Genomic DNA, 26,086 nt, shown 5'->3' with positions numbered 1-26,086 from the left:
CTTCACACAGCTCTCCATTATATGATACTCTATATCCTGTAGGGCAGTCCTCACAGATGTAGGAGCCTTCTAAGTTTAGACAGATGCCGTTGGCACAGGTAGACAGAGACTGGCACTCATCGATATCTGAGTGAAACACACATCAGGACAGACATTTTTGGACACCAGCGTAAGACTTGATAATATATGGACGGAATTTGGCTGCAAAGCAAATTAGCTTAACAGGCTCAGGTGCGTTTTTACCAGCTGTAACAGCACTAATTACTTTTACCTTCACACCTCTGCCGGTCTTGTGAGACTCTGTAGCCTGCCTTACACTTGGTGCAGGTGTAGGATCCATCTGTGTTGGCACACACCCCACCTAGACACAAGTCGCCCTGGGCACACTCATCCACATCTGGAAGGGAATTCATCCCAAGTGAGCAGACAAGTTATCAATATCTAATAGTGTTTTTCTTTTTTAAAAACTGCTGCTCAGAGCCATTCACAAGAGAAAAAAAAATCTCATACCTTCACATCTCAGTCCATCAGCAGATGGTCTAAACCCAGGCCTACAGTTCTGGCAAGTGTAGGATCCTGCTGTGTTGATGCAAATTCCCACAGGGCACGCATTACCAGTTGCACACTCATTGACATCTAACAAAAAGAAACAATTTGCAGACATTATGCTGCTGTTGAGAGATCTTCACGAGCACAGCAGTACGCAGCGATGAGTTACACCCAATAGCTCTAGCTAATCCTTTGCAGACCTTCACAAGCTTTGCTGTCTGAGGTGACTCTGTAACCATGGTTACAAGTGCATCTGTGGGTACCGTCCAGATTGACACAGCGACCGTTGAGGCAAACTCCCTGGAGCACACACTCATCCACATCTGGAGAGAAGATACAGAGGGAAAAATAGGGAGACTCAGAAATTACAACTGACTCTCTGTAGCCTTTTTTAGAAACCTTCAGTGGTGCCAGCAAAGCTTCTGTAGAAGTAATGAAGAGAACTATCCACAGGGCTGTTACTTTGATATGGGAGGTTAAGCATGTCGGACTGATCTTCTGACTGACCGTTACCTTGGCAAATGTTGTCAGGTGAGAGTTCGTAGCCTTGGAAACAGTTGCACCTAAAGGAGCCCTCAGTATTGACGCACCTACCGCGACCACACACTGTTTGGTTCAAGCACTCATTTACATCTGAGGACAGAAGGGAATAGGACAAGACACATGTATGGGATTATGATTTGAGCTTTCATTCTGCTAATATGACATTGTGATTCAACCTAGGTTTTGTTTTCCAACCTGTAAAAGGAACTACCTGCGTGGCTACCAGGCACAGTACCACTGGAGAGAAGTAAGACAATGTGTTTCCTGTCATTTGAGTGAAAACTGTGGCTTTGCGGCAGGAAACATCATTAAAATAAAGAAAATTTAAATAAAGATCTGTGTATAAAATAAGGGTTGTATAAGAAACCAAAGGGGAAACAATCATAAAATAATTAGTGTAGAAAATGACTGCACACAACAGTCATTAAATTACATCAGCGCACAGACCCAAATCCCATTCATGAAGGCCTTTTACTATTTGCAGCCATAGCTGTCTTTTCCACTTCATGAGTCAGAATAGTTGACCCAGGAATTATATTAGTGGAAAGCCTCCTGCAGAAATAATGTTTTATAGTGGAATTTACTAAGTGTTAACAATGGCAAGTTTTTTTTAAGGATTCATGAAGATGTGGGAAGAGAAAGCAAGTGATTTCCTCTTATTTGAGTGTAAGACACAAATTAAAAGAGGAAGCAAAATTATTTGTCTGCTAAAGAAGGTGGACAGACAGACACTGCTGAGAGGTGGTAGAGATTCTGAAACAGCGAGCTCCCAGTGAAGTCACAGACTGGCTTTTGTTCGCCCAGCCGTGGGCACTGCCAGACGTCTGTCAGTGTGGTCCAGTGCTTTGTTTCTGCAATCATCCGGGATCTTTCAGGCCGTCCTGATAAGCCCTGACAAGGGAATGGAGCTGTTTTCTCTATCACACCAGCAATTAGGCTTATCCACGATTCGGCCAATTGGGCCCAAACTACTGAGCTACTGTAAATTGACCGAAGCAAATACTGGAAACCGAGCACTCCTCGTCTGTTTTATGTGATTTCCACAGCGCCGACATACTACGAGACTGTTACTTGCACTGACTGTGGGTGATGTTCAGAATAAAAACATTTGCCTCCAATGTTATCCCTCATTTACAGGGTTCCTCTAAGTTACTATTTATATGCCATATACTTACACAGAATAAAAAATATTAGTGGACTGACAAACGAAAGGCAATAAAATCCTGATCATTTAAACAGTTGTCAGATGCACTGAGTTGTTGCCATCTTGTCCATCCTAATTCAGTTTTCTACTTTTTACATTTCTGGAATCCGCACTCGAGGAGCATAGGTTTCCAGAGGACGCAAGGTCATAAAGAGGGGATGTGGTAAGTAACACCAACCACACTGTTGCGTAACAGGGACAAGTTGACGTGTTATCTTAAACAGAACTGAGTATCCACATCTAATAATCTGCAGTAAGAGTTTTACAGTGGACCGTGACAACACATTTGGCGAATGAGAGAATTTGTTTGCAGGTCGGGACCTCCTCGCCGCGGGGAATCGACCCCCTGACCTTCTCATGACCGTCGCTGGTCGGCTGTCTCACGCGGCTCAGCAGAGGTAATAAAGCCTCGCTGGCCTCTGCTGGGCCAAACAGTAAAGTAGCCAGAGCTATCCAACAATAACATGATGTTTGTTCAAGGCTGTGGTCAGGAGAAAATATTTGGACTCTCCCAAATTGAAGTATTATAAACAATCTTTTTACAGGGGCTAGTGATATCGAGAGATTAGCCATAACATGGTAAAGGTGTTTAAACAATATTGGGGATACGCAGAGGCTGCTGGGTGGAGTAGCTGATATATCATATTGGATGAAGTGAGAGGGTGGAGGGTTGTGCTCTGCCCACACAACATAGCCATCATCGCTGTGGTTTTGGGCTGTCATGCGTTCCCAATAGCAGCCCACACAGGACATAAAATATCCAATATAAACTCTTTGAAGCGTATAAAAACTGTTTATTTTATAGAAATGTTTTTGTACACCAGCAGCTGGAGTGTCCCTTTCCACAAAGACCTGCAATTCAGTGAAAGTGATTTTGCTTGTGCTATTAGGTGAACTGTGCTGCATCACGGGTTGTCAACAGGTCTTTAATAGCGCGGCTCGTTGCCATGTCACCATGGTTATTTTTGGTGATGCCAACCAGGAGCAGCAGCTTTGCCGACGTAGGTGTTACCTAATACAGAAGCTTCTCCAGTGTAAGAGGGAAACCCAGCTTATTTCCATGCAGTGGTCGGAAACACCCTCAGCAGTTTGGGTAGCGGCGGGTGTGCTGGTGTTATGATGGGGTTGCCTTACCCACACATCTGTCACTGACAGGCCTGAACCCTGGGCGGCATGCCTGGCACTGGAAGGAGCCCAGAGTGTTGACACACACACCGTTGGGACAGGACTCGGGATCTCTGCACTCATCTACATCTACTCGGGGAAAGGGTGGGGTGTGAAAAAAAAAAATCATTTGAATTAGTTGTTAATAAAACAATGTGCACATGAATAGAGGAAAGAAGGTGTAAGGTCACAAATGCTTATGTACACAAACGCATAATCCCTCTGTCACAAACTGAGCTTAATTTTCTTCCTGGCTTCAACTAGAGGAAAATACATGTGCTTTGTTACCAGCTACACACTGACTCATGGCAGCAAACAAATACTCTAGGTCTGGCTCTGTGCTCTCATATGAACTTCAGTGCAGTGTGTGTGTGTGTGTGTAGGCGCTTGTTGTGTGCGTGCGTGTGTGCATGTCACCTTCACACAGGCCTCTTCTAGACTTGGCGTAGCCACTGTAACATTCACAGGTGTAAGATCCCTCTGTGTTGACGCATTTGCCGTCCTGGCACTTGTTGGGCATGCTGCACTCATTAATGTCTGCCAATTCAAATGAAAACCAAGGAGAAGAGAAAAGAAAGTGACTATTGTGTTCCACTGCATTAATTAGGGCAGGATGCTTTCTAAATGAACGGCGCTGACAGACAAGAACTCGCAGTGCTCTAGCAGAAAGTTAGAAAGCTAACAGCATCCTGTGGTGGCTTTCATCCACTGGAAACATTAGATCTCCTGACTCACCTTGACAGAATTTCCTATTCTGGGTGATCACCTGGCTGTAGCCATTGTGACACTGACAAGTGTAGGAGCCGTAGGAGTTTATGCACCGGCCCTTCCCTTCGCAGGGGTCCTCGGCACACTCGTTCACATCTGTGATTGGAGAGTAGAAGGAGTTGAATGCAACATTAAATTTCAGTTCCATTGCATCCACAGTGCGGTGTACACGGTCCAAGCCTTGACTTTGGAGATCCTCCACTATAGAGGCATCACAGTCAGTGATGGGCTTGAGCCAGTAGGAGTGGAGCAGAGGCCGCAGCCAAAGTCTTAACTGGGAGGTAAGGAATCATAGCATCGTGGCAGCTCTTTGGACGGCCCGTACGCTGTTGTCAGGCATCACAGAACAGGTCAACATAAACAAACGTATCCCTTTCATTTTGGCTCACTTCATCAAGGCTTCTGTGCCGTGCAATGTTTGGTGCTGAAGACATGCTTGCCCTGAGATGACGACAGACAGAGCCACTGGGGCCTTTGGTGTCAGCGTGTGTGTATTTGTGTGCCGCTCCTTCCCTTTAGGCGCCCCACTGTTACCACTGTCTTATTCTCTCTCTCTCCCTCCCATTGCTGCTTACCAATGCAGTTGGTCTGTAGTGCACTGAGCTTGAATCCTGGTTCACACTGACAGGTGTAGCCGGTCTGCACAGGGATGCATTTTCCATGGCCACATATTCTGGGAGTGGCGGCACACCTGTCGATAACTGAAAAGCCAAAGAGATGTGCACAATCAATACTGGAATCAGACGAGAACATTTTTGACAGACACTGTGTAAAATAAAAAGTGCATTCCTCCAACACATGTTGTTTTCCAAGGGAACCTCGGCTCGCTGTCTGATGGAAGCACAGGTTTTACAGCACTGTAGTGTTCTAACAGGTGCTATGAAGTGCTTACACAGAGGTCGCTGAGAAACAGGTCATGCACCGTAGAGCTTGAAATCAGTGTTGTTCTTGTCTTTTAGTGTCCAAATGCATTTCAATAATACAGAGACACTGAACTTGGTCTGCCTGAGGAGGAAAAAACCTCTATTCTATCTTTTTCTATAGGATTACACTTCATTCTCCTCACTTCCTTAGCTTCCTCATGGCTCTTGCTTTTCACTTGCTCTATCACCCAAACACACTTTCACCCTGTCTTTGACTCTTCCTCTATTTATCATTAATCTGGCTGCTGTCCATTAAGAATAGCTCCCCCGTCCAAGAGGCACACTCTTTCTTGGTTTCTTTCCCTCTCACCCTCTGTGCAGCAGAGCATCTACAAGCCAAATTGGCTTTGAGAAACGGGTCAAATAAAAGCGTAAGACATGCTCTCCCCAGCTTAAGTTTGGGTAAGCCTGCAAAAATGCCTCATGAGATGAGCCGCTGTCTGCCAGCAGTTGACAGAGAGCATAAAATATGAAGAGTTCAGCTTCGTGCTGCTGTTGTGAGTGGTTGTCTTACAGCTTTGTGCTCACCTTGTGATTTAATATTTGTATCCTGTGCTGCAACCCAGATAGTTTAATATATGTATATTACATGTAACGTTTGTACACGCATGTATGTGTTACCTGTTGCTGAATGTGTTTTAGTGGTGTCCTTTGAACCAGGTCTCAGGCTGATAATGGAGAAATCTGGAGAAGTCTCTGTGAAGAGGGTGAGTTTGAATACAAATCAACACTAATGCTTTCTCACAGAACAAATGATCATGCTCTACACACACACACACACACACACACACACACACACACACACACACACAGGCTAAAGATTGTACAATAACCAATTTCAATCCATCAACTTCAGACTTTAATGTCAATGTTTTCACTGGCAGAGGGCAAAGCAGGCAAGACTGAGATTGCCACCGCTGTGCAAGAGTGAGCAAAACAAGTGTGTGTTTGTTGAGTCTTAGCTTCTCTAAAACTATTACTGGCCCTTGTGCTTACATATGCTAAATCAAACCAAGAAAGCCATTAAACAACATTGTTGAGGCTTTTGAGGGTGAACAAGTAGGGTTATATAATCTCTGTATGTAAGAACCAAGAAAAAAACCTACCTGGATATTTCAGAGGTGAGTCAGTCACAACAGCTGGCTAGAAAACAAGCAGACATTACTTGTCAAAGAAAAGAAAGAAAAAGATACGAGCTACCTTTCATCACCATATTCATACCCATACTTTTCTTGTCATATTCAGTACTAACTGGGTGTGTGTGGCTAGCAAAATGTGGTCTGAATAAGTTATATAATCACAATAAAGCCTCCAACTGAGATAGCTCGAGCATATCACTCTCAGATAAACATTTGAAAAGCATGTGCCAAGACGATGACAGGGGCTGAAAACTTACCGGGCTCGGAATTTCCTCATCTGCCATGAGACAGAAAAAGAAGGAAATGTTTACCAGTAGCAAAACATGTTCATGTTAACAACTAGGACTCTTAACAAAAAACAATACACACAGAAAACATTAAAAGATGATCGTCCTGCGCACAGATGAATGCCCATTCATCCATCAGGGTGCTGAACGGGTGCAGGAAAAATAAAATAATAGAAATTCCGGTTCCCACAAAAAAACATGTGCAACTTAGGAGGTCTTCTTTTCTAACAAAACAAAGCTTATGGCACATTTTTCCTCTAAGCCAGACGGAGAAGGTTGTTTCAGAAAGGTTGTGCTCAGTTGAAGACTAATGGCAAGGAGAGACAAAGAAATAGATATCTCTGATAATGAAGACAAAAATTCCTAAATATTTACATAATTGTCTCCTGAAATAAAGCAAAATGTCAAGGCTTCGGCAATAAAGTAACTCACAAGGATGAACACAGGAAGATACATCTACTGAAAACCCTGAGGATTTAGATATATGGCCAAAGTGGATTACTTGTGTGCATTGCTGCGATTCTCACAGGAGTTTGACTTTGATGGATGTCGAACATGAATATTTCTCCGAATATGTTCAGTGTTGGATCAAACATTTATTTGTGGAGCTTAAAACATCCTGTTGATGTTTGGATTCTTACAAAAAAAGAAGCTAATCCATTTACATCCTGTAGAAATAAAACTCCTATTGTGTAATAACTCAGCTGCCCTGTATTGTTTATGCCATGGGTTTGGGCAAAACTATTCCAGTGGTTAAGTGAATTCCATGTTTAATTTGAGGCTGAAGTTCATAATATGTACAGAACATTCAGCACCAACAACTATTCAGAGTAAACATTTGTCAACCTGAAAGTCAGCTTGGCAGAGATTTCATGTTCCAAAACATTTTCTTCTCACCTTCTGGCTGTATCTCTCTGGCTGGCTGCTGTGGAAGCAAAGGGTGCTGAGGTGCTTGAGGTGTCTCAGGGTACTCTGGGTATTGAGGCACTTGGGGTGTCTGCGGGTAGACACCCCAATGTGGCCCACTGGGAAACAGCAGTGAAGGCTGGGACGATGGAGGCTGAGAAAACGTGGGACTCTGCTCCTCCCACGATATTCCTGTGCTCTGCAGATCCTCTTCTCCCAGCTGTCTGAGGGAAATCTGCACATCAGAGCGCAAGTAGGTGTACCCGTGGCCGGCTGGGCAGATCTCCTTAAAATGGTCTGCAGTGTAGGAAACACATCAGCAAATAATGAGCCATAGAAAACTTTGTCTCTGTATGGTGCTCTTGGGCTGTTGAAGTTAACATCAGAACACTGCCAGAGTATAATTGTGGCTCATATTTCTGTCTGATATTCGCAGCGATACCATAAGCCATCCGTGTAATACTGTTATGCTCAGCATGCTGGGCTTTACTGTGTGCTGTGTATGAGGGAGTTGGATTTCAGCTTTTGCTGAAGAACTAGTTAGCTGGCAGGCCACTGACAGCTGTTGCAGAGGACAAGGGGATTTGAAATGATTCAGGGATATCTACAAACCAAGAGACACAGCCATGCCAGTGGGGGAAGTAAAAGATCATGTAATACCGACTGACCCATGCACTCTTTGTTGAAGAGGTGTGTGAATGAGACGCTAATGGAGGATTGCCTGGGCAGATAAAACGAAAGGAACTGCACCTCTTTGTGCCCAAGACCAAAGAAACTCAGCAATGGTGAATCCATTACAGTTGAGTAACACTGTGTCCCCTACCTGACCTGAAACCAGCAACTCTACGCCAAAAGAGTCTGGAATAGAGATACGAGTAATGATAGATATGTGGTCGCTGTAAATGCTCGTTTTAAATGCAGGAAACACGGATATGATAGTCTACTGAATGATGAATTTAAAGTGGGGGGAAATGGGACAGTAAATGATCAGGAGCCACATAAGAGAAGTACATATGAAATGAAAGTCAACAGGCTCCTGTTACCGAATCACTAGTAATGGACGTTACTGCTTTGTGCGGAACACGGCCCTAGCAGCTTGTCAGCTCATACAAAGGTCAGTGTTCGAAATAATCAGACACTGTGTAGCTATGTGTTGTGTCAGTTCTGGCTGAGCACCACGGAGGTCTGTGACTGTGATATCTGATATATAGCAATCCGAATGAATCACTGGCCGCTGCAGACACTCCATAAAACCAGCCTGTTTCTTTCAGAGGCTTTGGAGATTAGATCGGTATGAAAAAAAAAAAAAAAGATGACAACTACTTCCCATGTTTCACTTGGCCAAGCTATTTATTTCTGCTGTGAAGCTTTGTCGGTCTATTAGTGGGGTTTCTCTCTGAGGGCTGGAGTGATAACACAAGACTGACTCCCACTATTGTGTAGCTTCCAAAATATGAAAACTGTTATGCTTTTGATCCTTTTCCACTCCAAACAAATTTGGTTATTTTGAACTGCTTAACAAGCCTGGCAGAGAGCAGAATGGTGACTGAGCGGTAAATATTCTTTGCCTGCGCTTTCACTACAATTGCTATCTATTGCATAAGATTACATGTGACATGTTCTATTTGCAAAGTGGTTAACCCCACACATAGTATTTTCAGCAAGTACAGTAAAAACCAAATATGAAGAGTTACATTTACAGATGGGAAAATAGATAAGTGAGGCAAAGTCAAACATGTGTACGGGCGGCGCAGGGTAACATATGGCGACTCTACCTGATCCTGGCAAAGGACAGCGGTCACATCCAGCCCCCCAGGCCTTGCCCACTCGGCTGCAGCAACAGATCTGCTTGGTTATGTGATGGGGAAGCGGCAGGGAGCATGAGACTGCTGACACTGATCGATAGCACAGTGCCTTCTGGTCAGACACTGCCTTGTCGGCTGAGAAGAAAATGAATACGCCCATCAAATAAATCAACAGAACAGATAAAAATATTGTCACCTTCAAATACGGGATATGGTTTAAAGAAGTCGTACTTACAGACACAGTGACTCCTGGCAGGATCTAACATGTAGCCTTGTTTGCATGTGCACCTGTAGCTTCCTTTGCTGTTGAGACATTCTGCATTCTTACAGATGCCAGGCAACAGGCACTCATTGATGTCTGTGAAATATGCAGTATGTCAGTCATGCAGTATTTTTCTCTGGGAAAAACTAATTCCGAACTCCAAATGAACCTCTCAGCCAAACGGCTGATATCAGATTTACTTTGGTGCATTTCATGTGGAATATACATGCTTTCAGACGAGAAGAGATGATGTAAGGGCTTTAAAAATCATTTACACCTCGCAAGGTGATACATCATATTGCTATACATCATGTGCTCAAAAACCACCAGCTGCTGGGAGGCGGTGAAATATGGCAAAGTAGACGCTATACATTTGTATGAAAGCGAAGAAGAGTGATGACATGAGGGTAACATGCACAATAAATCTAAGCAGAAAACACTGCATAATTTTGAGTTTAAAAATATTATAGCTGTATAACATTAACTTTGAAAGCATGACAGTCAAAAAGACATGGGAGGAGACTGAAGAATGTTTTAGATTATGAGATTCATAAGAGATTCAGTCAAGAAGTGAAGGTTGAGGAGGTTTTTCTCTCTGTCTGACTAGAACTGCTAGATGGAGGGATATGGTGACGAGTGGAAACTGTGCTTATTGCTCCAACAGCTCCTGAGTCACTAAGCCAAACGGAGACAAGCTAGCCAGTTAACATGCCAGTCAACAGTGTAGGGGGACATATTTTAGGCGCTTAGTCATGCGATCACACTGAGACCAGGCAAAGTTTGTTGTTCTACTGTGTTAAACAAAGAGTACATCATTAGGTCTTTTCCCATTGCTTTGATGACTGGAACCTGACAGGCTGCCACCACAGATTTTCCCAATTCTAATTAATCTGCTCTTGTTTTGTTATTTTGCTTCCTGCTGGAAAAAATGAGCTTATAAGGGACTGTGGCTGATAAATTCGGCGGACTGAAGTTTATCCAGGGAATGCCTCAGTGTTTCTTTTACTGTGCAGTTGTTTCTTCTCATCTGTTGCTTTTTGTTTTTTTCACTTCTCTTTTCTCTTTCATTCTTACGAGTGACTTGTTGTGAAGCTAAAGTTGGACTTACTCTAACATAAGGCCACCAAATCTATGTTATGACATAAACCCTGAACCACAAAAGGGACCTGTTTCAATCAATAAGGATTTGACGCTGCGTGATGACGATGAAGCAGACCACAGTCATCCTTTCCACTGCGTATATTTACGCTCTGAAGAGCTAGACAAGAATAATGTGTGGTTTAGTGTAAGCAACTTGCCATCTGGTCAGAGTTCAGGTCAGCATTGGGCTCAGCCTTCATCACATGTGGTCTTTAGCCCATGGTTCGGTTGACTCCCAGATTAGTGGTATTGTTACAGTCTACTGGTGGGCTGATTGGGATTGGAACTGACTTCCATGACACCCTGTCATGACCAGTACTAATCTCAACATCTATTTTGAATTTGTGCTTGGTTACTCTAATTGAAAAAGTGCCCTTGTGGCATTTGGCCTGTGATCAACTTCTATCAATTGATCAATTGATGTATCAGTTTTTTAAATTACAGTATACAGGTGACAGCTATACACCCGACACATTACACAATAACCAAACTCTACATTACTGCATTATTTAAACCTCTCTGCTGTAACTTTACTTGGGTTTGTATGCTTTTAAATTCTGGTAATGGAAGTCTCAAACCAGACATTACATAGGGGCCAAAAAACACATCCATCTAGAGAGTGTGAATAGTGAATTCATATTCACAAAAAACAGCCAAAGCACCCATTACGTGGGAGCTTTATCCTCTTTGAAGTGGTGTGTGAGTAATACGAGCTGCTCCCAGCACCAGTTTACCACCCACAACAGAGACTGCACATGCATCTCTGTGGGCCCTTCATCTAACAAGCAGTTAACAAGTGGCCAATTGAGCTGACCTAGCTTCTGAGAATCAGCTTCTGGAGATAAGAAATGGTCTCTGATGTCAAAGAGCTCCGTGTGGTTTTGAAAGGGCACCTTGTCATATCTCAGTAAAGTTGTCACTGACCGCAAGGGTCAGTGTACAAAGCAAGATCAGACCCATTATAGAATAGAAAAGGCCTGCTCTGGTCTGTTCCAATGAAAATAGAGTGAACACAGCTCAGAAAAGGAGGCCCAGTTTGGCAGGATGGACACCATCCTGATTATAAAGACAAAACAGAAAGACAGAAAAGGCCATTTTTTTAACCCTCCTTGGCAGTTGCTACAGGACCTGACATTAGAAATAATTTTAGGAATGGTGCAGCCGCTTATCAGGACAGAGAGTCTAAGGAGCTCCAGTAAAAAAATGTGGGTAACTGTCAGCATTGGTTTTTTGGAACGAGAAATGAGCAACTGAACAAGAAAAACATCTTGAAACGATCAAGAAACTAAAACATGAATAATAGAAAAACACATTTCAGCATGTGTTGGCTAGTTGAAACATTATTGGAGAATAAGTGCGTCTTTGTCCATAAGTCTTTGTTTAATTAAGATATTCCCTGTTATTACCTGAAAACATCAAGAGGCCAAAAGTACAGATAAGAAAACATGTTGAACTTGCTGAACCATTAACAACAGAGTTAAATGAGTCTGTTGGACAGTTATGTTGTTAAATTTCATAGGCTTTAGTAAATATTACCCTTTGGATTATGATACCATTAATCAAGTAACTAACAGAGCTCAAGCACATTTTCAGTAAAGCTGCAATTTCTTTTCAGCATCACTTCACAAATCAAGCAGTGCACTTTGTCCTGCACTGTTGAGCCACGTTTTTCTGCTTGTGTTGTTTAATTCAGACGCTGTATACTAATGCTGCCATAACAATGTGGGTGGTAACAGCTTCTTGACCCACCAGTCAACGTACAAATGCCTACTGCTCAGAGCATCTCAGAGGTCTATCTATCTGACTTTGTTTTCACATGCTGCCAGATGGGTTTATCACATCCATGCTATTATATTCAATATAATCTCCATCCCTTGATCCAGATTATAAGGGGCTTATAAATAATGGAATCAAACAAAAGGATTATATTTAAAACTTTAGCAAAAATGCTTTTCAGTCGATGATTGCCTGAAGTCTGGAATCCACTACTTAACATCATCTTAAAGTATGAGTTCTGAACTGCTGCTAACTACTACTACTACTACTAATTCATAGCTTACCTTGACAGTGTGTGACATTCATCCTTTTAAAACCTTTGGGACATTCCACTTGGCCATTTGCAATCACTGCATAAGCTGCAAACACAAAAAGAAAGAACAGCATTAAAAGGAGCAAAGCAATCTCACAGTGCTGTACCACCCTGTCACAGTCGCTTTCCATTCATCACAGTGAAAAAAAAGAGGCCATATATATAGCCAAAAAGAGAGGCCATACAATTTACAGATGTTAGTTATCTTGGCAAAAATGAGGGCACCCACAGCAGGGCCTCACAGTACTCCAGAGGGAGTGTATGGATCAAATGGATCACCACCAACCGCATGAATAAGACAGCACTGCCATCCAACAGGATGTAACAATAACACTCTGCGTCATTTTTAATGATATTAAGGATAACTCTCCTCAATCCCCAATGACAGATGAAGGAAGTGCATTAAAAGTCAATAATATGTTGAAGAGGCCTTTGTGGCACCCCCAATCTTTATCATCAACCACAGTGCAAATATTTGATGTATATGTTTTAACTGTGGTAACTTGGAATGACTATTAATCTAGAGGCTCACATGAAAGTGGCTGGACCAAAACATCTTCCTGCTTGTTTTGCCGAAGCAATAAAAATCATATGGGGTGCGCTTCAGGTGTGTGACCTGAAAACATTATGTCATGTCTGCACATATTCAAGTCCCAGCAAGCACCCTTAAATGTAGCTAGAGGTATCTGTGACTATCATATGGTAAAGAGGAGGTTTCTGTTCGTACGTTTCTATCTGTGTGCTTGACAGAGAGAAAGAGTTTGAGTATACCAGGCTCCAGAGGTTTCTGAACAGAGAGAGGGTGATAACTCATAGCAGATCATACCATGGCATGTACACTGAGATGAAGAGTTTTCCTTCACGTCATGTAGAAAGGAGAAGATTCAGCTTTTGATTAATATGGCGGGGGAAGTCTTTGTATAGATGGGGAATGAATAACGACGCCATTGTTAACATGACTGAACTGTTTCTCACTTTCAAAGTCATCTCAAATTACAGTCCCAAATTAGACAGCTTCATGTGATGATGCATTTTTACTTAAATGCAAATGGAAAATGTTTCTCTTGAGATTTCAAAAGAATATTTGGTGATATACGGTATGTACAACAAATATTATTATTCCATGTCGTGAACACAGACGGGCATTTTCCAGAAGTACAGAAGCACAGAACAGCTTTGAACTTGGTGCCACATCGATGAAGGGCTGAAAACAGATTTGACGCATACAAGAAACTATGGCCGCAGCATTGCCAGCAAAGAAAACACATCTTCTTCCATGGCAGAGTGATGTGGGAAAGGGAGAAAAGTGCAGTCTGTTTATGACCGAAGCTCCAGCAAACCAGTGTGTTGACTGAAAGGCAGCTCTAGCAGATCTATCTATCAGCTATCTGGGTGCCTGCCTGAAGGCAAACAAGACCAAACAGGATCATTATAACCCATCTGTCATCTTCAGTCCGAAGACAAAAAGCAATACCAACACACGCTGTACCTCCAGTGTTTCAAAACCTTCACTCATTCATTTTAGGAATAATAACTATTAACAAAGATGGTAGATGATAAGGATTCAGTTTTATCTGATTTGAGATTCATCTTGAAGACTTCATCAACCAATGTGGACAAGATACGTGTCATCAATAGAAAAGCAGCAGAGTTTGTGGCGTTTTCCCAGGAGTGACTGGAATGTATGCCACATAAAGAATTTCTGGGAATGAGGTCCTAGAAGCTGAGATATGTTTTGGTCCTGCTGTGACCCAGTGGACCAGGCAGGGTCAATGTACCTGAAGGTTGACAGAGCAGAAGTGGGTCAGCATGAGGGAGACAACGGGAAAAGGGGGGCACTGTGTCAAAGTAAAGCCCCTGTTCCTGTCTGCCCACGCCGACATCTTTCTCCACACCCCTCTAATCCCTTTCCAAGGTTTCTGAGTAATGAGCTGTTGTGGTAGGGTGCTGGGCACACCCTCCTGCCGAGATGGGATCAAGTCTGCCCTGAGTGACAGCAGGGTGCACATGCCAAGGAAAGCCCAGTGGGAGGGTAAAATAAAGCTTATTAGGAGGGAAGAGAGGACTACTGCAGTCAGTAACAACTTCAACATGAATCTGAGTGACAGCTCACTTAAGGTCTGTGTTTGTCCTAAAACCTTTAGACAATAATGGGATATTTCTTTATAGATTATGTAAAAAGAATTGCATTGACATTATAGAATAAAACAATTTAATATGTTTTAATATGTTCACATGTTATTGCACATATACCAGATGCAGATATACCAGACCATAGTATACATTGGTACAACTTGATCTAATTTGTCAGGTTGTACTCAACATTTCCTTATGTGCATCCTGGATCTGAAAATTCAGTTCAGTTTATTGTTCCCTAGGGACAAATTGTTTGCAGTAATGTTAGTAAAACCATCTGCTAAAACTCAGCATACAGAGGTTGTCCATCCTAAATGCTGGCTGCCTTTCCGATTATGCATTTATCATAAGATACAATCTTGGTTGTCTTATTAATGAATGACTTTTATAAGTTTGGAGCAAGGCTTCCTACATCACAGTAGTTGAGATCTGCACCTTAACTCTAGGCTAATGTACTGGGGAAAAATACATCAGTGAACACTTACTCAACAAAAAAATAAGAATTACGGTATCCTCGAAAGATTTAATGATGTGTTCATTCTCATGCTTGCTTCTACAGTTATTTGTTTAGAAAACATAGTGTTACGCAGGCAGTGGCTTGCAAGAGTGAGCTCAGACTGTGCATTAGTGTCACCCTTGGTTACAAAGACTGTGGACCCAGACTGGTCTGTATCCACTGAGGGCAGAGACAGAAACCTCCACTTACTGTCCATCCATTTAGCCCTGTTCAACAAAAGACTTTGTCACCCCTCACTAATGTATTGTCTGTCTCCATTCAGTTGTGTTGGGCATTCCACTGGCAACTATTCAATAATATTTGCTCAAATTCCCTGACCTGAAAGTGTAATTCAAATTCCGTCAAGCTTCTCGATTGGTGGTACTGTCCTAATTCTAATCTGAATAGATCCGTTAAGTCAATTTTAATATGAAAGCAGAATTTCCTCCACGGAGGGCACTGCTGCTTAAGGTATTCAAATGAAAGAACAGTTTATGCAAAATGGGACAGAGGGGTGCTGCAGGCTGAGAATGCAGACATAGTTTATAGACAAATGGGTTCCTCAGCTGTACAGAAATCTTTAATTGCTAATTTGGTACAATCACTCCGTGAACCATCCGGCCCAGGGACTGTTCTAAGAAGATTGAGAGGTCTGGTCCATCAATCACAGAGCTCAGCTTCCCCTGGGACCTGCATGGGAGGCGACCTTTGTGGCAGGCTTCTCCCCTTGACTGGCTAGAAAACGCGTGGGAGACAAGAGGGAGTAGGGATGGATGCTATCCACAGGACAGAAACAGGAGACAGTCTTCCTTTCCACTGCATTGGAGGGAAGTCTATAGGAAAACAACCAACACTAAAGCCAAGACCTCCTCAGGACCCTTTCCAGCAATTTACTTTCTGACATACTGCAGTAGGACAAACTGGTGCCGCCAAGAGAAAACCAGGAGCAAACTCTTTAATCTTCATGTAGGGTTTCATGTCTTTTGAACCTCTAAGATGGCAAAGTCCTCTCTGCTTGGTCTTTGAGCCAATGCTTGATTGGAGCAAAAAGTTTAAGGGTTGGTTGGTTGGTTGCTGTCTTCCTGGCACATGCTGAGTTTGAGACTCTGGCATAGTCCATATCACTTCTGTAAGTAATTTGTTCCTGCTGGTAAAGCAAATGCTAATCAGTTGGCTATGGAACTAAAATGTATAATCAACATTGTACTGCTGCTACAAAAATAGACACACAATACTACACAAGTGACAAAATATTAATCAGTCTTGTATCTTTGTTATATTGCTTCAACATAACCATCTCATGACACATGTAAATGAACTGGAAAACAAAAAATGATGAAGCAATTATTAATTTTATCTGCAATGCTAAATCTTTACTGGAAATATATGAAAATATGAATTCTGAAATATGAAATCTCTTCTTATAGTTTGCTTAATGTCCCTTTCCATGATGCTAAAGGCAGAGCAACCTGCATCAAACACAAATTTAAAACAGACTCACATTCCTCTATAATCTGCAATTCACAGTAGAATATTAACCACCTGGGCTGGTTCCAAAATAAGGCATGCCACAGTACATTCCCAATAAAATGTGCTTATCATAGCTTGTATCCAATTATGAAATGCAACACAAATTTCATTTCCATCTGCCTCCAATTGGGATTTATTTCTCATAGTGGTTATGTCTGCTCAGCCCTGATTAGCCACACTGCTGCCCGGCTAATAAATTCCATCATTCTAGTTGTGATGGGATAACACTGAGTCAACATCAATGAATCAAACCCTGTCAAAGAGATGTGACGTCTCTATCAAATCATCATTAGAAGCTTCTGTGGCACTGGTCCAATGCATCTGTTCTCTCGCAGTCTATTTCTAAAGCAAAGTCGCTGCTCTGCATCTCTGGTTTTTGCTGGTCATTAACAAGTTTTCATGTTTGATCAGTGCTAATAAAAAGCAATATGCATGGACTTTGGCCTCTCTATGGATGTCAGATTAAATGTCAGGGGAGTAGATGGGAGATTTGGAAGGCATGAGTTCATGTGGGAAGTTCTGGAAGACGTGCAGCTCTGTGGGCCCCATCCTTCTTTGCCTCATATGACTTTACTGATCTAAACCTCATGAAGAATGGTGTCCTCAGTATGGAGAAACACTAAGGTGGAACAGAGAGCAAGGCAACGACGGAGTGAAGGCAGTGACATCATGAAGACCTCACTGAACCAGGGAGGTAGAGTTCGAGGAAGCCAAAGCTCCTGTGGGTGTGGTGGTTACTTTAGTCTCTAGGGAGCTCGGGCTCCTTGGGAACCCTCCCAGCATTGCATACAGGAAGAGTCACAGAGAGTGAAGCTGCCCAGCAATGACAGATGGGGAGACAAACGACTTGTGGAACTCCATTAGCTGTGAAAGGCACAGCAAGGCAGGGGCTGCCAGCACAATTGTACCGTGTCATGCCAGGCCACAGCAAATGACCTTCAGTTGGCTTAGAGAACCTCAGATTACTTTACTGATAGAAATGTGTCCTCAAGTTATCCCTAAATTTACGTAAACATCGCTATCATGGAAATTATGCATTGGATTCAATTTATTGTTTGTACTTCTTACCACCTCTATGTCAGTTCTGGTCAAAAATTACAATCCTACTTTGAACTAAGTACACTACATTATCCTCCTTTATTACCACAGTAGCATACATCTTTGGTGCATAATAATAATAATAATAATAATATTTGCAGCTACTGCACTGAAAAGAATGTGTTTTCAGATTTCGTTCAGAGACACAGCTAGACTGCAACAACAGCACTGGACCTGAGCCTGTATCACTATATCGAGTGAGACAGTGGGATTTCTAAAGATTAATTCAAGAAGTTATAACTTGCTGAGAATTCTGTTTCCACCAGAACCCCATTAAAGACTATTAAATTGTGTTAATGTTGGCATCTTCTTATGTAATAAAACAACGAAGGAGCAAAGTTTTTTTCTCAGTCAAAAGTGCATTTTATAACTAGCTATAAACTGACCAATGGTAGCATTACACCCCCCCAATACAAACTGGGCTTTCATGACATCATTATCACATACTCAACACGAAACACAGGAGATTCCTATAAAGCTATGTGACGTTCCCCCCTAACACTGCCAGCAGACAACTGACTCATTCACTATGAAATGAACAGCATCGCTTTTCAGGAGCTGTTGTATCCAGGTTACATTTCATTCCTGTCAAACACAAAAGGCATACGTCTAGGCCAGTAAGGCACGAATGCAGCTGAAAGATCTACTGAGAACAATACTGTAACACTCTGGAGGAATTCAAAGCATTTATCTTATTAAAGCTCCCTCTAAGACTTCTGTGGCATAGCAGATGACTTCATTCTCTGTATCCTTTCCTTCTTGCCTGCATGTGACCTGAGATCCAAGCTTGGATTGTGCTGCTCCCTAAAACAACCACAAAAATGAGCAAACTGGGTATTCACTCTGTTTCTCCCTAAAACTTCAAAGGAAGGAGCAGAGGAAAACATCTGGGAACCAAAAAGAGATTGACGCCGGGGACTTAAGAAGAGTGTGAATCTGGCACGCTGAGGGTGATGGAGCGGGAAAATAAAGAATGGATTGGCATCTCTCATAGATGGCGGAGACAGAGAAGGCTGATGTCTGCTTCTGATTAAGGTCTGGTCAGACATTAAATAGGGAATAAAGGTTTTGACAGCCAGTTGACATCTGTGGGCATGAAATACAGTATGATTATAAGTGCCAGGACATAACTGAAAGCAAAGCGTCCCCACGTGCCACTCCTGGATCAGCGCGGGGACATACCCACGCCCGGCAAATAATATACTGAGCTGTCAGGTTGAGTGAGAGTCTCCATCTATAGTGAGGGGTGCCACCACCCACCTTGCCTGGCGGCACACAACCAGCCTGTTGTTGTTTCACAAACCTACCGCAGCTCTGGTTGGGCTCTTCAATTTCTCGCACTTTCAAGGCCACATTGGCTTGTTATACCCGCGTGGTGGGTGGCACTCCTGCCAAGCTCTCATCTTTAAGCTAAATGTGTTTTGTGTGCTTCCTGGTTTTGGTTTTATAGGAGGTAAAAAACAGCTTAATTTTTAGCACTGGGTGCATGGGTGAGTCATATGGCCACTTTAAGGGAGTTTAGGAATCTAATGAAGACTGCTATGTGCTAATCACCATCAGCCGGCCACTGCAGCTGAAGAACAAAACAAACCTCAGTGACTAAACACTTTAATACACGGCACTGCCAATGTGCACGACAGAACCAAAATAAAAAGATCAACATACCAACTGCAAGAAAGAAAAAAAATACCAACACAATTAAACCTGATTATGGAATAGATTCAATTTACCTTAACTATGTCATGGAACAGAGAGCAAAAATCTTTAGTCAAGAGGCCTTACCTGGTTTGGTTGGACACTTTTGGCACTTGTTGAGACCCCAGGAGGCGCCCACGCTTCCACAGCAATCATCCTGTTTGGTTAGGCCTGGCAGAGGTTTGCCACACTAGAACAACAGACATCTGTGTTAAATCTAAGAAACAAGTTTTGAAAATAAGTGTTACATGTTTGTGCATAGTTGCTTATTTGTGTGCAAATGTTTGTGTGTTGACAAGGGTGGAATTTGTGTGTGTTCATGTCGGAGTGTGTGTGTATGTGTGTGTACCTAGCTGTGAGGACAAAGTGAATCAGACACATCTGAGACTAGTTATTTGGTGGAGGACATAAACAACTATGAACTGCTTGGCATGCCTCATTAAGTCACTTGGCTAATTGCAAAGAGAGATTCCTATCAGACTTTACTTATTGGATTTTTGGCCAGTGGAGATTTATGAAAGCAAAGGGCCAACTGAGAGGACATTCTTCTGGAGTTCACCAAACCGGCCTTGCTGCCAAGAAAAGAGGGAAAATTGCAAACAAAATCTTTTGTATCCTCCTTTTCAGGGTTGTATTAGTGTTCTCAAAACTCACTGTGACTGGAAGAATTAATTTCAAGCTCTCTCTCTATGAAACTAGAGTACAGAAAATAGAAGCAACAGTTCAGTACAAACAAACTTCTGGCAAAAACAAGACAAACCTAAAGGCTAGGAGTCAAACATAATGCCTTATCACAGCCAAGCAAACAGATGCTGTATTAAGCCCTAGATTAGCCAAGCTCACGCACTGCCACTTCACTTTTTCCAATTCCTAACTTTCCTTTCAAAACATGTCTATTGTGACATACTTAAATTATCCCGACCTTGCAAAGTACAGTAAATCTGCAGTATATGCCATACTGTACGAGTGATATTACGCAGACCATGAAGTGGTCTGGTCACATGGGAGTTTAACTTTTATCCCTTGACGGCATCCTGTCTCATAAAACGCCTTTGTTTGGGGAATTGGTAGAACATGAGATGACCAACGTGGTCAGAGCTCATAAATCCTGGACATAACATAAATCATAGCCACAGCCACACTTCCTGTGGTAAAAAGGTTTAATGGCACCTGTGGTAAAACAACACTTTCTCCCACTGGTTTCAGTGCCTACAGTGGATTAGAACACACCGGGTGGCTGAGGTCAAATGACTTAAAATAATACCTGTCCATCAACAGTTTCCTGAAAGCATCTTCCCACATGTCCATTGTGATGGTTAGGCAGTCTGCCATGACCATTCCCATTCCCATTGGTGTGTGGGTGCCTGGTGCTATGCTCATCGGTGAGTTCGTGTCCATTGGTGGGTTGGGAGCGCTGCTGGACAGAGTGGGCCCCCTCTGTGGTAGCTGGTCTCTGTCCAGGCTGGACCCGAGCTACTTGGTGGATCTGGACCTCGGCCTCGGGAGGGTGCTGAATGTGAACGTTCACCAAGGATGGGTGCAGAGACACTGCAGAAAGAATAACGCACACCTTACTGAATCACTCAATTGCAGTGATTGCAACAATATATTAAGCTTTTTTGTCCACACCAGTTTCATTAGTTAGGTTTTTTAACTTCTGTTGAACCACAACTCAAAAGCAATGTCTGATTTTCATGAGTTTATATTTAGTAATTTTTTATTTATTATTACTTATACTTGGCAGTATCAGGTTATTTATTTTTTTCCACATCTGTAGCAGATGATTTATAGTTTCACATTTTAAAAAGTGGAAGCATACCTCAGCCAAAGGATAAATGCTGTGTATACATACTGAAGTTTGCGAGCTATCAGCTAACATTCAGCACAAACTTGTCTCATACATACTTGGTTCATCACCAAATTCTTGTACAAGACCTACATGGGGAATTCCCAGCAGTGGAGAATTCCAAAACAACAACAGTTTTAAATCAGATTTAAATCAAATCATCTTAAAGACCAAAAACAGATTTGTTAAGGAGTTGAAAAGATGTTGCAATGTGCAGAATGAGCTTCTTTGTCCTGACAGAGGAAAGCATCTATCCTCAGGCAGTGCCAGGGTTTTTTCCCAGAATCCTCAACGAGTCTCATGAAATATGGTCTTACAGACAGATGTCAAGGTCTGACTAGAAGATGTAGACCTTATCAAGAACCTGGGACATGAAACAGACTCTGTGCATTTACTGTGTAAACCGTGCAGACAGGATGGATCATTTCTTTGTTGTGACATGACAATACATAACCTGAACTCGTCATTTAATTACACTTATTCGTGTTATGTAATTTCAATTGGAGGACGGAAGATTTCTGAGTCGTATTTAAATTATCAAAGACAGAACTTCTGCTTCTACTTACTGTTAGACAGAGCAAGACGGTGAGCAAAACACGAGGAGGAAATAAAAAAAAAAGACAGCAGGGGAGACAGAAAGTGAGCAAATCTTTCTCTTTTATATTCCTTTTTATAGTTTCATGATGTTGCCTAGCTCTGTTTCTAATATCCACTTCTGTTTGATAAAAGCAGCATTGTGCGAACAATATGAGGACTTCCATTGAGTCATCCATTAGTTATACTGCTCAAAATAGTGTCTGACTTCCACTGATTGCCTCCTCTAAGCCCTCAAAGGCAGAGGATTGCAGTGGTGAAATACAGTGGTGAAAAGCAAGGAGTAGACTTGTGTCCAGTTGCAAAAGGGAGGAGAACTGGCGAAAAGCGGTGAACTTTTAAATGTTTGATTGATCAATAGCAAGCCTCTTTTACAGGCCTGTGTCTCACGGGTTTTTAAAAATGTAACTTTTAGACTGCTGCTAACTCCAGCACGTTAGCTCATCAGCTTTCCATATAGGCACTACTGCTACTATACAGCCGAGCTTGTAAAACCACATAAAGTATTTCGTGAAGACTTGCAGATCGATGATCACCTTGCTGATTGGACAATGGCAGTGTGTACATGGAGTGGGAGGGAGATTTTGATCCCTGGTGGCCGGCATCCTTGTGGCTGTGAGGGGTGGGTCTGGCAGGAGGAGGGACAGGCAAGTGGCAAAACTTTCCTGTCGAGTTTGATGGACACCTGCACTGGTCCCTGCCAATGCATCGGCCTCCATTAAGACAGGGGATCTGACAGAAGACTGCAAAGGAAGAAGAAAGGGACAGTTATTAGATGTTATTACATTCTGTAGTGGACACAACGTGCCACATTAAGTTGCACAGATTTATTCATCTGCTTCCTTCAATGTACATGGATAACTACTTGCATTAGATAGTGGCTGGATAGTGTAGTGGTAAAACCCTCAGTAAGAAAGACCAGGGTTTGAATCCTCCCCATCTCAAGTAGGGGTCCTTAGGCAAGACCCCCTTATGCTTACCCTGCCACAGAGTGCCTTGTTTGCTTTGCTGGGCACCATACATACTCAAGCATGCTTCCATCCACAGATTTAGTTTGGCCTGATCTCTCCTAACTCAGCATCAAAACTGATTAAATCAGAAAATCTATCCAACTGTGATGAACAAGAAAAGAATGAAAAAGTGAACTACTACACTCTTGTGGTTCAGCAATGCCTCAAATATGACAACTGATGCACTTGGATATGTGAACGGTCCACACACTATCAGATGAAAGAGGAAAGTACTGACCTTTCTGTCACATTGAGACAGGCAGTAATATACTAACTGGGTGCAAACAGAGACCAGAGAAATGCTAGACAGTCTTGCTGGCATGTAGGGAATGAGCTCTAATGTCACATAACATTAACAACAGTGAGACTGCGAGGAAGAGACAGGAATGGAATAAAAGAAGAATAAAAAAGTACCAGATGATGATGGGAATGAAATAGATTAGCAGAGAAGAATGTTGAGTTAGCGGACGAGAACGCTGAATTGAAAACAGGAAAGAGAAAGATGCGGACAGACATGGAGGCTAACATCCAGCATTGGTGTCCAGACAGACAGGAAGGTCTCCTGCGATTAGACATTCTTGCTAAATTATCAGCTCAAGGAGACTATTAAATCCTTTCAATGTGTGATGCAGGTCTGCACTGGTCTGTGTCAGGCCAGGCTCACCCCAGCATGGGGTAGGGACTATTCTTAGACAACAACTTACTGTCAACTCTGCACTCCACACTCCATGTCTGCCTATCTGTATTCCCATTTAACAACGTCTAACAGCCACACAGACAGACAGACAGACACACACACACTTCTCACTCAATAAATAGACTTCTACTCAATCTAATATCAGGCTTTAAAGCAAGTGTTGTATACAGGGTGCCTATCAAGAGAGCCTGTTGTAATTATCCAGCCAGATTTTACTAGGAACACCGTGTAGGGAACATAACAACAGCATGAGATAACTGTTTGCTGTCCACTTGACATTCCTTGACGAACACGCACAGCCAAGCAATAACAGGATGCAAACATAAATGGAAAGCAATCTCTTTTTAACACACTCTTTAACACATGCTTCTGCATAATGGAGATTTTCTAGAGCATAAAAACAGGGAATAAAAATAAACCACTGTTCAGGAAGAAGTGGCGGTGCCAGGAATGTAATCTTGTGGAAGGACTCTGCCGGGACGGTGAAGTGTTTGGAATATCTACACCACGTTCCAAAATCCCATTAATGGGCACATAAATCCACAGCATTCACCTGTTTATATATTCATAAGTCAGCTGGGTCTTCCCCATAGAGCCCACTTGGTGAAGGTTGGTTGCATGTTTAGAGTTTGTTTTTATGGGAACCCTGACTCATATGTGTGTGGTATGTGCACCCTTCACCTCTAATCCACAAGTAGTAATTAGTTTGAGTATTAGTTGGACCCTTATAACTAATGAGAAAACTAAGAAACATGCAGGGTTATGACCTTCCCCCTGGCACTGACCACCATGGGAAGGGTCCCATGGACACTCCTATGTGCATTGGGAGAAAAGCCCTCCGGATAAATGGCAGGTTTATTGTAATCCCTATAAAATCCTGTTCATGCTGCTACTCTTTCTCTCTTTCTGCTTCTCCCTTTTCCTCTTTCATTATTTCTGCTCTCCCAGGGAGCGTGTTAAATGGTTAACAGTGGGGCCGACCGCGAGGTGTAAACCGCAAAGAGATGGGGCTAAGTGTTGGGAGCGTGGGACCACGAGCTCCACGTGTGTGTGTGTGTGTGAGGTGAGATTAGTCCTCTTTTACAGAGCCTGTTTTTAATCTGCTATGCCCCCATCGCTCCTGCTTTCCCCGTCTCTTTTTCTCTTTGACGGTGAGAGTTTTTAGTGTAGCTCTGATTTTAATCTCTGCCTCCTCTCTGAGCTTGGTATTCAGACGGCATGCCACTGGGAACCCATTTTGTCAAGCACACCCTATAAAAAACAACGAGAAACTAGGATGGAGACACAGAGAAAGTGGGAAAAGAAAGTAAAAGAGGCATTATGAGACGAGGAAAAAGCAGAGCCGAACACACAAGAAAGATCAGTGTTAATGACAATCAGAGGGCCTGGAGTCGACACTCACAGAGTCTGAAGCCCTGGTTTTTTGGCTGCTGTTGCTGTGACATCTCACTGTAGACCGTGGTGATGTCTCCCTTCTCACAGCTGTTGTAGCAGCGCCCACCACTGCACATCCTCCGACACGTCGTAGGCGTGAAGATAATCTTGATGCGGTCCAGGTTGGAGGTGAGGTTGGCCCCTGGAAAGCACACACACACCTGGTTGAGAAGGAACAGCAGCAGAGACAGACTAGAGACGGGCTGCATCCTGCCTCCTTCAGCCGTCACTGTGACACACTCCCTGCCTGGGCAAAGGGAGGTTTATAAGTGTGCGAGGGTGTGTGCTGACGGCTGGCCAGTGGCACGCTGCAGCTGAACGAGAGATGTGCCATAGACCAGCAAAGGGGGGAGAGAATATTAGGTAACGGGATCACTTCCAAGCCCTTTATCTTTGGGGAAGGTGTGTTGGATGTGTATATGTGTGAAGGAGACAAAGAGAGCATGAGTGCAAGTGAATATTGTGTAATGGTGGGAGGCTGTTCAACAGCTGTTGCCCTGGTACAGGGCTTAAAAAACAAAAGCCTGGATAGTGGATTGTAGGAAGATGGTAAAAGGAAAATAAAAGTTAGGAAAGACAGGATCACGTTTCATATTGTTGTGATTAGATGTGCCTGGGTTCAGTGCCCGTCATGGCAGCAAGATGACAATATAGAACTGAAGAGATGTCAAAGCATGTCGTAATGGCAAAACCCACAATAACACATGCACACAGCTCACAGTCCAGCAAATGTCTGTTTGTGGAGTGGCAGGACACATGCTCACATGCTGC

General features: G+C 42.8%; 1 protein-coding gene across 1 annotated transcript in view; it reads right to left on the bottom strand.

Annotated features, from left to right (window-relative positions):
* LOC113158333 (latent-transforming growth factor beta-binding protein 2) overlaps positions 1 to 26,086 on the bottom strand; it is a 68,678-nt gene that overhangs the window by 16,549 nt on the left and 26,043 nt on the right. Inside the window, exons 5-24 of the mRNA XM_026354163.1 lie at positions 25,284 to 25,457; positions 22,711 to 22,917; positions 20,999 to 21,282; positions 19,822 to 19,924; positions 12,751 to 12,825; positions 9,524 to 9,646; positions 9,259 to 9,423; positions 7,475 to 7,780; positions 6,548 to 6,567; positions 6,258 to 6,294; positions 5,773 to 5,847; positions 4,804 to 4,929; positions 4,196 to 4,324; positions 3,878 to 3,997; positions 3,431 to 3,550; positions 1,063 to 1,182; positions 750 to 872; positions 511 to 636; positions 272 to 397; positions 1 to 126 (exon numbers count right to left, since the gene is read on the bottom strand). Of these exons, the coding sequence (XP_026209948.1) occupies positions 1 to 126; positions 272 to 397; positions 511 to 636; positions 750 to 872; positions 1,063 to 1,182; positions 3,431 to 3,550; positions 3,878 to 3,997; positions 4,196 to 4,324; positions 4,804 to 4,929; positions 5,773 to 5,847; positions 6,258 to 6,294; positions 6,548 to 6,567; positions 7,475 to 7,780; positions 9,259 to 9,423; positions 9,524 to 9,646; positions 12,751 to 12,825; positions 19,822 to 19,924; positions 20,999 to 21,282; positions 22,711 to 22,917; positions 25,284 to 25,457 (2,685 nt within the window). The remainder of the gene's footprint in view (positions 127 to 271; positions 398 to 510; positions 637 to 749; positions 873 to 1,062; positions 1,183 to 3,430; positions 3,551 to 3,877; positions 3,998 to 4,195; positions 4,325 to 4,803; positions 4,930 to 5,772; positions 5,848 to 6,257; positions 6,295 to 6,547; positions 6,568 to 7,474; positions 7,781 to 9,258; positions 9,424 to 9,523; positions 9,647 to 12,750; positions 12,826 to 19,821; positions 19,925 to 20,998; positions 21,283 to 22,710; positions 22,918 to 25,283; positions 25,458 to 26,086) is intronic.

The sequence above is a fragment of the Anabas testudineus genome, chromosome 12 (genome assembly GCF_900324465.2).
Source record: "Anabas testudineus chromosome 12, fAnaTes1.2, whole genome shotgun sequence".
Lineage (NCBI taxonomy): Eukaryota > Metazoa > Chordata > Actinopteri > Anabantiformes > Anabantidae > Anabas > Anabas testudineus.
This window is presented reverse-complemented; position numbering and strand designations above follow the sequence as displayed.